Source organism: Pristiophorus japonicus, chromosome 31 (genome assembly GCF_044704955.1).
Source record: "Pristiophorus japonicus isolate sPriJap1 chromosome 31, sPriJap1.hap1, whole genome shotgun sequence".
Taxonomy (NCBI): Eukaryota; Metazoa; Chordata; class Chondrichthyes; family Pristiophoridae; genus Pristiophorus; species Pristiophorus japonicus.
This window is the reverse complement of record NC_092007.1, coordinates 11,594,204-11,603,139: the sequence shown is the minus strand read 5'-3', so window position 1 is coordinate 11,603,139 and position 8,936 is coordinate 11,594,204. Positions and strand designations below refer to the sequence as shown.

At 56.4% G+C, this 8,936-nt stretch overlaps 1 protein-coding gene across 1 annotated transcript in view; it reads left to right on the top strand.

Moving 5' to 3' along the window:
* Window positions 1-1,731: 1,731 nt before the first annotated feature.
* The window catches only part of etfb (electron transfer flavoprotein subunit beta), an 11,667-nt gene continuing 4,462 nt past the window's right edge, over window positions 1,732-8,936 (top strand). Inside the window, exons 1-3 of the mRNA XM_070868813.1 lie at window positions 1,732-1,831; window positions 2,935-3,093; window positions 7,396-7,554. Coding sequence (XP_070724914.1) covers window positions 1,778-1,831; window positions 2,935-3,093; window positions 7,396-7,554 — 372 coding nt within the window. The 5' untranslated portion in view covers window positions 1,732-1,777. The remainder of the gene's footprint in view (window positions 1,832-2,934; window positions 3,094-7,395; window positions 7,555-8,936) is intronic.

Genomic DNA, 8,936 nt, shown 5'->3' with positions numbered 1-8,936 from the left:
GAATTATAGACCGGTCAGCCTGACCTCAGTAGTGGGTAAAATGATGGAATCAATTATTAAGGATGTCATAGCAGCGCATTTGGAAAATGGTGACATGATAGGTCCAAGTCAGCATGGATTTGTGAAAGGGAGATCATGCTTGACAAATCTTCTGGAATTTTTTGAGGATGTTTCCAGTAAAGTGGACAAAGGAGAACCAGTTGATGTGGTATATTTGGACTTTCAGAAGGCTTTCGACAAGGTCCCACACAGGAGATTAATGTGCAAAGTTAAAGCACATGGGATTGGAGGTAGTGTGCTGACGTGGATTGAGAACTGGTTGTCAGACAGGAAGCAAAGAGTAGGAGTAAATGGGTACTTTTCAGAATGGCAGGCAGTGACTAGTAGGGTACCGCAAGGTTCTGTGCTGGGGCCCCAGCTGTTTACATTGTACATTAATGATTTAGACGAGGGGATTAAATGTAGTATCTCCAAATTTGCGGATGACACTAAGTTGGGTGGCAGTGTGAGCTGCGAGGAGGATGCTATGAGGCTGCAGAGTGACTTGGATAGGTTAGGTGAGTGGGCAAATGCGTGGCAGATGAAGTATAATGTGGATAAATGTGAGGTTATCCACTTTGGTGGTAAAAACAGAGAGACAGACTATTATCTGAATGGTGACAGATTAGGAAGGGGGAAGGTGCAGCGAGACCTGGGTGTCATGGTACATCAGTCATTGAAGGTTGGCATGCAGGTACAGCAGGCGGTTAAGAAAGCAAATGGCATATTGGCCTTCATAGCGAGGGGATTTGAGTACAGGGGCAGGGAGGTGTTGCTACAGTTGTATAGGGCCTTGGTGAGGCCACACCTGGAGTATTGTGTACAGTTTTGGTCTCCTAACTTGAAGAAGGACGTTCTTGCTATTGAGGGGGTGCAGCAAAGATTCACCAGACTGATTCTCGGGATGGTGGGACTGACCTATCAAGAAAGACTGGATCAACTGGGCTTGTATTCACTGGAGTTCAGAAGAGTAAGAGGGGACCTCATAGAAACGTTTAAAATTCTGACGGGTTTGGACAGGTTGGATGCAGGAAGAATGTTCCCAATGTTGGGGAAGTCCAGAACCAGGGGTCACAGTCTAAGGATAAGGGGTAAGCCATTTAGGACCGAGATGAGGAGAAACTTCTTCACCCAGAGAGTGGTGAGCCTGTGGAATTCTCTACCACAGAAAGTAGTTGAGGCCAATTCACTAAATATATTCAAAAGGGAGTTAGATGAAGTCCTTACTACTCGGGGGATCAAGGGGTATGGCGAGAAAGCAGAAAGGGGGTACTGAAGTTTCATGTTCAGCCATGAACTCATTAAATGGCGGTGCAGGCTAGAAGGGCTGAATGGCCTGCTCCTGCACCTATTTTCTATGTTTCTATGTTTCTATCTATCTGTCTGTCTGCCTGTCTATGTATCTATCTGTCTGTCTATCTATCTTTCTATCTATCCATGTATCTATCTATCTATATATATCTCTATCAGTCTATTTATCTATCCATATATCTATTTATCAATCTCTCTCTCTCCGTTAAATAATAATTTCTGGAACAATGATGAGAAAGGGGGGAGTTTTGGGCAGGCGGAACGCTTGGATTTGGTTCGCGGCACTCCAGCCGGAGGTATGAGAGCGATACGCGCGGGTTGCGGGGCGGATGTGAGCGCGCCGCCCCATGGCCGTGCGGAAGGCTGCGGGGCGGAAGTGAACGCCGCCTAATGCCCTCCGCCGGCGGGAGAGCCTGATCCGGACACAATGGCGCTGCGGCTCCTGGTCGGTGTGAAGCGGGTCATCGACTATGGCGTCATGGTGAGGTTTCCCAGGGGTTCCCCCAGGCTCCGGCTGCAGACTGAACCTCCCAACACCCAAAGTTACCCCCTTAACCCCCCAATTTCTCCCCTAGCCCCCAATTTCCTCCCCTAACCCCCAATGTCCTCCCCTAGCCCCCAATTTCCTCCCCTAACCCCCAATGTCCTCCCCTAGCCCCCAATTTCCTCCCCTAACCCCAATTTCCTCCCCATACCCCCCAATTTCTCCCCTAGCCCCCAATTTCCTCCCCTAACCCCCAATGTCCTCCCCTAGCCCCCAATTTCCTCCCCTAACCCCAATTTCCTCCCCATACCCCCCAATTTCTCCCCTAGCCCCCAATTTCCTCCCCTAACCCCCAATGTCCTCCCCTAGCCCCCAATTTCCTCCCCTAGCCCCCAATTTCCTCCCCTAACCCCCAATGTCCTCCCCTAGCCCCCAATTTCCTCCCCTAATTTCCTCCCCTAGCCCCCAATTTCCACCCTAACCCCCAATTTCCACCCTAACCCCCATTTTGCTCATCAACGCCAATTTCCTCCCCTAACCCCCAATTTCCTCCCCTAACCCCCCAATTTCCACCACTAACCCCTAATTTCCTCCCCTAACCCCCCAATTTCCTCCCCTCTAACCCCCAATTTCCTCCCCTAACCCCCAATTTCCTCCCCTAACCCCCCCCAATTTCCTCCCCTCTAACCCCCAATTTCCTCCCCTAACCCCCAATTTCCACCCCTAACCCCCATTTTGCTCATCTACGCCAATTTCCTCCACTCTAAGCCCCAGTTTCCTCCCATAACCCACACTTTCCAAACTTGACCGCCCCCCCTGCCCCAGGCCAGACACCCCAGGGTTGATAGGATTTTCAGTTGCTGCCCCACTGGGGCTTTGTGGGCCTGGATGACGGGGCTGGAGTCAGTGTGTGGGGGAGTGTGGGCCTGGATGACAGGGAATCAGGGTGTGGGGGAGTGTGGGCCTGGATGACAGGGAATCAGGGTGCCGGGGAGTGTGGGCCTGGATGACGGGGCTGGAGTCAGTGTGTTGGGGTGCGGGTCTGTCGCAGGCGGGCTGTGAGTGACGTGCTCTCTTTCTCTCTCCTCTCTGGCGCACAGATCAGGGTGAAGCCGGACCGTACCGGGGTGGTGACCGATGGGGTCAAGCACTCCATGAACCCATTCTGCGAGATCGCCATCGAGGAGGCCATCCGACTGAAGGAGAAAAAGCTGGCGATGGAAGTGATCGCAGTGAGCTGTGGGCCCCAGCAGTGCCAGGTATCTCCTGGGATTTGCCGCACAGGGACAGGCCATTCGGACCCACCGCTCCGTGCCGGTGTTTATGCTCCACACCAGCCTCCTCCCCCCTGCCCCCCCTCCCCTCTCCATCTCACCCCATCACCATATCCTTCTATTGGCACTGTCTGAGAGGGCAGATTGGGCCTCGGTTAAACATCTCATCCGAAAGACGGCACCTCGGACAGTGCAGCACTCCCTCAATCTACGCCTCCGACAGGGAGCGCCGCACTGTCAGAGGGGCAGTACTGAGGGAGCGCCGCACTGTCGGAGGGGTAGACTGAGGGAGCGCCGGACGGTCGGAGGGACAGTACTGAGGGAGTGCCGCACTGTCGGAGGGGCAGTACTGAGGGAGCGTCGCACTGTCGGAGGGGCAGTACTGAGGGAGCGCCGCACTGTCGGAGGGGCAGTACTGAGGGAGCGCCGCACTGTCGGAGGGGCAGTACTGAGGGAGCGCCGCACTGTCGGAGGGGCAGTACTGAGGGAGCGCCGCACTGTCGGAGGGGCAGTACTATGGGAGCATTGTTGGAGATATAACTCATCCAGGCAAATGGAGAGTGTTCCATCACACTCCTGACTTGTGTCTTGTCGATGGTGGGGAGGCTTTGGGGAGTCGGGAGGTGAGACACTCGACACAGAATACCCAGCCTCTGACCTGCTCTTGTGGCCACAGTATTTGTGTGGCTGGTCCAGTTAAGTTTCTGGTCAATGGTGACCCCCAGGATGTTGGCGGGGAGGGAGTCGGCTATGGTTATGCCGTTGAATGGGAATTACAACAACTATGTTCACTACGTTAAGGCACTTTATAAATGCGGGGGGAGTGCCGAGGATGAGTTCTTGCTCTTGGTTGAAGACCTCTCTCCCACTTGATCAGAAACCCCTCACGATACGGGTTCAGTGCAAAGGGCAAACAGACGCCTGGTTAATAAGTGGCCCAGTGTAAATGGAACGCCCGCACAAACCAGTTTATCCAGGAGTGGCCGTTTACACTGCGATAATCATTTACACTGGGTCTGCGGGTCACCGGGGGCTCCAGGTCAGGAGCGCACAGGCTCGCAGCCGAGTCAGAAGATCGTGGGTTCGTGCCCCTCCGCCCCCCTGCACCCCACTCCAGCGACTCGAGCCCCGTAGTCTAGGACCACACTCCGCACCCCCCCCCCCGTGTCAGTACTGAGGGAGTGCTGCAGTGTCGGAGGGGCAGTACTGAGGGAGCTCCGCGCTGTCGGAGGGGCAGTACTGAGGGAGCTCCGCGCTGTCGGAGGGGCAGTACTGAGGGAGCGCCGCACTGTCGGAGGGGCAGTACTGAGGGAGCGCCGCACTGTCGGAGGGGCAGTACTGAGGGAGCTCCGCGCTGTCGGAGGGGCAGTACTGAGGGAGTGCCGCACTGTCGGAGGGGCAGTACTGAGGGAGCTCCGCGCTGTCGGAGGGGCAGTACTGAGGGAGCGCCGCACTGTCGGAGGGGCAGTACTGAGGGAGCGCCGCACTGTCGGAGGGGCAGTACTGAGGGAGCGCCGCACTGTCGGAGGGGCAGTACTGAGGGAGCACCGCACTGTCGGAGGGGCAGTACTGAGGGAGCGCCGCACTGTCGGAGGGGCAGTACTGAGGGAGCGCCGCACTGTCGGAGGGGCGGTCCTGAGGGAGCGCCGCACTGTCGGAGGGGCAGTACTGAGGGAGCGCCGCACTGTCGGAGGGGCGGTACTGAGGGAGCGCCGCACTGTCGGAGGGGCAGTACTGAGGGAGCGCCGCACGGTCGGAGGGGCAGTCCTGAGGGAGCGTCACACTGTCGGAGGGGCAGTACTGAGGGAGCGCCGCACTGTCGGAGGGGCAGTACTGAGGGAGTGCCGTACTGTCGGAGGGGCAGTACTGAGGGAGCGCCGCACTGTCGGAGGGGCAGTACTGAGGGAGCGTCACACTGTCGGAGGGGCAGTACTGAGGGAGCGCCGCACTATCGGAGGGGCAGTACTGAGGGAGCGCCGCACTGTCGGAGGGGCGGTTCTGAGGGAGCGCCGCACTGTCGGAGGGGCAGTACTGAGGGAGCGCCGCACTGTCGGAGGGGCAGTACTGAGGGAGCGTCGCACTGTCGGAGGGGCAGTACTGAGGGAGTGCCGCACTGTCGGAGGGGCAGTACTGAGGGAGCGCCGCACTGTCGGAGGGGCAGTACTGAGGGAGTGCCGCACTGTCGGAGGGGCGGTACTGAGGGAGTGCCGCAGTGTCAGAGGGGCAGTACAGAGGGAGTGCCGCAGTGTCCGAGGGGCAGTACTGAGGGAGCGCCGCACTGTCGGAGGGGCAGTATGAGGTAGGGTTGCACTCTTGGACGGGCTGGTGGAGGTCACATAAAAACATAAGAAATAGGAGCAGGAGTAGGCCATACGGCCCCTCAAGCCTGCTCCACCATTTAATACAATCATGGCTGATCCGATCATGGACTCAGGTCCACTTCCCTGCCCGCCCCCTTATCCCCTTATCGGTTAAGAAACTGTCTATCTCTGTCTTAAATATATTCAATGTCCCAGCTTCCACAGCTCTCTGAGGCAGCGAATTCCACAGATTTACAACCCTCTGAGAGAAGAAATTCCTCCTCATCTCAGTTTAAATGGGCGGCCCCTTATTCTAAGACCATGCCCCCTAGTTCTAGTCTCCCCCATCAGTGGAAACATCCTCTCTGCATCCACCTTGTCGAGCCCCCTCATAATCTGATACGTTTCGATAAGATCACCTCTCATTCTTCTGAATTCCAATGAGTAGAGGCCCAACCTCCTCAACCTTTCCTCATAAGTCAACCCCCTCATCTCCGGAATCAACCGAGTGAACCTTCTCTGAACTGCCTCCAAAGCAAGTATATCCTTTCGTAAATATGGAAACCAAAACTGCACGCAGTACTCCAGGTGTGGCCTCACCAATACCCTGTATAACTGGAGCAAGACTTCCCTGCTTTTATACTCCATCCCCTTTGCAATAAAGGCCAAGATACCATTAGCCTTCCTGATCACTTGCTGTACCTGCATACTATCCTTTTGTGTTTCATGTACAAGTACCCCCAGGTCCCGCTGTACTGCAGCACTTTGTAATCTTTCTCCATTTAAATAATAACTTGCTCTTTGGCAGAAAAAAAATCAAAGTGCATGACCTCACACTTTCCGACATTATACTCCATCTGCCAAATTTTTGCCCACTCACTTAGCCTGTCTCTGTCTTTTTGCAGATTTTTTGTGTCCTCCTCACACATTGCTTTTCCTCCCATCTTTGTATTGTCAGCAAACTTGGCTACGTTACACTCAGTCCCTTCTTCCAAGTCGTTAATATAGATTGTAAATAGTTGGGGTCCCAGCACTGATCCCTGCGGCACCCCACTAGTTACTGATTGCCAACTTGAGAATGAAGCACTTATCCCGACTCTGTTTTCTGTTAGTTAGCCAATCCTCTATCCATGCTAACATATAGAGAAGGGTGTGGGGGCTGGATGAGGTTACACAGATAGGAAGGGGTATAGGGGCTGTAGGAGGTTACAGAGATAGGGAGGGGTGTAGGGGCTGGAGTTGGTTACAGAGATAGGGAGGGGTGTCGGGGCTGGAGGAGGTTACAGAGATAGGGAGGGGTGTAGGGGCTGGAGGAGGCTACAGAGATAGGGAGGGGTGTCGGGGCTGGAGGAGGTTGCAGAGATAGGGAGGGGTGTAGGGACTGGAGGAGGTTACAGAGATAGGGAGGGGTGTAGGGACTGGAGGAGGTTACAGAGATAGAGAGGGGTGTCGGGGCTGGAGGAGGTTACAGAGATAGGGAGGGGTGTCGGGGCTGGAGGAGGTTACAGAGATAGGGAGGGGTGTAGGGGCTGGAGGAGATTACAGAGATAGGGAGGGGTGTCGGGGCTGGAGGAGGTTACAGAGATAGGGAGAGGTGTAGGGGCTGGAGGAGGTTACAGAGATAGAGAGGGGTGTAGGGGCTGGAGGAGATTACAGAGATAGGGAGGGGTGTCGGGGCTGGAGGAGGTTACAGAGATAGAGAGGGGTGTAGGGGCTGGAGGAGATTACAGAGATAGGGAGGGGTGTCGGGGCTGGAGGAGGTTATAGAGATAGGGAGGGGTGTCGGGGCTGGAGGAGGTTATAGAGATTGGGAAGGAGGGGAGGAGGGATTGGAAAGCTAGGATGAGTATCTCAAGGACATCAGTGGTTAATGGTGGGGAGGGAGGTTGACTGAAACGTTCGCCCTGTGACCCTGCGACGTGTTGAAGCGGGGGATGAATGAACAGATGGGTTCCTGCTCCCTCACTGTCTCCTCCGTCCCTTGCAGGAAACGATTCGCACAGCGCTGGCCATGGGCGCGGACCGTGGCATTCACGTGGAGGTGTCGGGCAAGGACTACGAGGCCCTGGGCCCCCTGCAGGTCTCCAAGATCATGGCTGCCCTGGCCAAGAAGGAAGAGGTCGACCTGATCCTCATGGGCAAGCAGGTGAGCCGGCTACACGCACATCCCGACTCGCGTTCCCGCCCGCGCAGTGCTGAGGGAGCGCTGTACTGCGCTGTCGGAGGGGCAGTACTGAGAGTGCGCTGTCGGGGGGGCAGTACTGATGGAGCGCCGTACTGCGCTGTCGGAGGGGCAGTACTGAGGGAGCACCGCACTGCGCTGTCGGAGGGGCAGTACTGAAGGAGCACCGCACTGCGCTGTCGGAGGGGTGGTACTGAGGGAGCACCGCACTGCGCTGTCGGAGGGGCGGTACTGAGGGAGTGCCGCACTGTCGGAAGGACAGTACTGAGGGAGCACCGCACTGTCGGAGGGGCAGTACTGAGGGAGCACCGCACTGTCGGAGGGGCGGTACCGAGGGAGTGACCCACTGTCGGAGGGACAGTACTGAGGGAGCGCCGCACTGTCGGAGGGGCAGTACTGAGGGAGCACCGTACTGCGTTGTCGGAGGGGCAGTACTGAGGGAGAGCCGTACTGTCGGAGGGGCAGTACTGAGGGAGCACCGCACTGTCGGAGGGGCAGTACTGAGGGAGTGCCGCACTGTCGGAGGGGCAGTACTGAGGGAGCACCGCACTGTCGGAGGGGCGGTACTGAGGGAGCACCACACCTTCACTGCTTTCCAAATGCACTGGTTACAAACCACGGGTTAGGCCCCAGCTGGAGTACTGCGTCCAATTCTGGGCGACACACTTTAGGAAGGATGTGAGGGCCTGGGAGAGGTTGCGGAGGAGATTGACCAGAACGGTCCCGGGGATGTGGGACTTCTGTGACGTGTAGAAACGGGAGAAGCTGGGGTTGTTCTCCTTGGAGCAGAGAATGTTAAGGGGGAGATTTAATAGAGGTGTTCGAAATCCCGAGGGGTTGTGACGGAGTAAATCAGGAGAATGTGTTCCCCGGGGGCAGGAGGGCGGGTAACCAGAGGGGCACAGATTGACGATAATCGGCGATGGAACCAGAGGGGGAGATGGGGGAGAATGTTTTTAACGCAGCGAGTTGTTGTGATCGGGAACGCGCTGCCTGAAAGCTCGGTCGGAGCAGATTCAATGGTGACTTTCAAACCGGGAATTGGGTAAATACCGGAAGGGGAAAATATGCCGGGGGAGTGGGGGAAAGAGCAGGGGGGGGGGGGGGGGGGGAGTGTGGGACTGATTGGGGTCGCTCTGTCACAGAGCCGGCACAGCACGGGCTCGAGGGGCCCAGTGGGATCCTCCTGTGCGGTGTGAGGGTGTGAAGCGGGTTGGATTGACTGTGGGATCCCGCTGCCTCCTTGCAGCAGTTTAGTGAAGAATCTCGATGGGAATTTCTTGGGGCCAATTCACCAATGCATCAGAACATAAGAAACAGGAGCAAGAGCCGGCCATTCAGCCCCT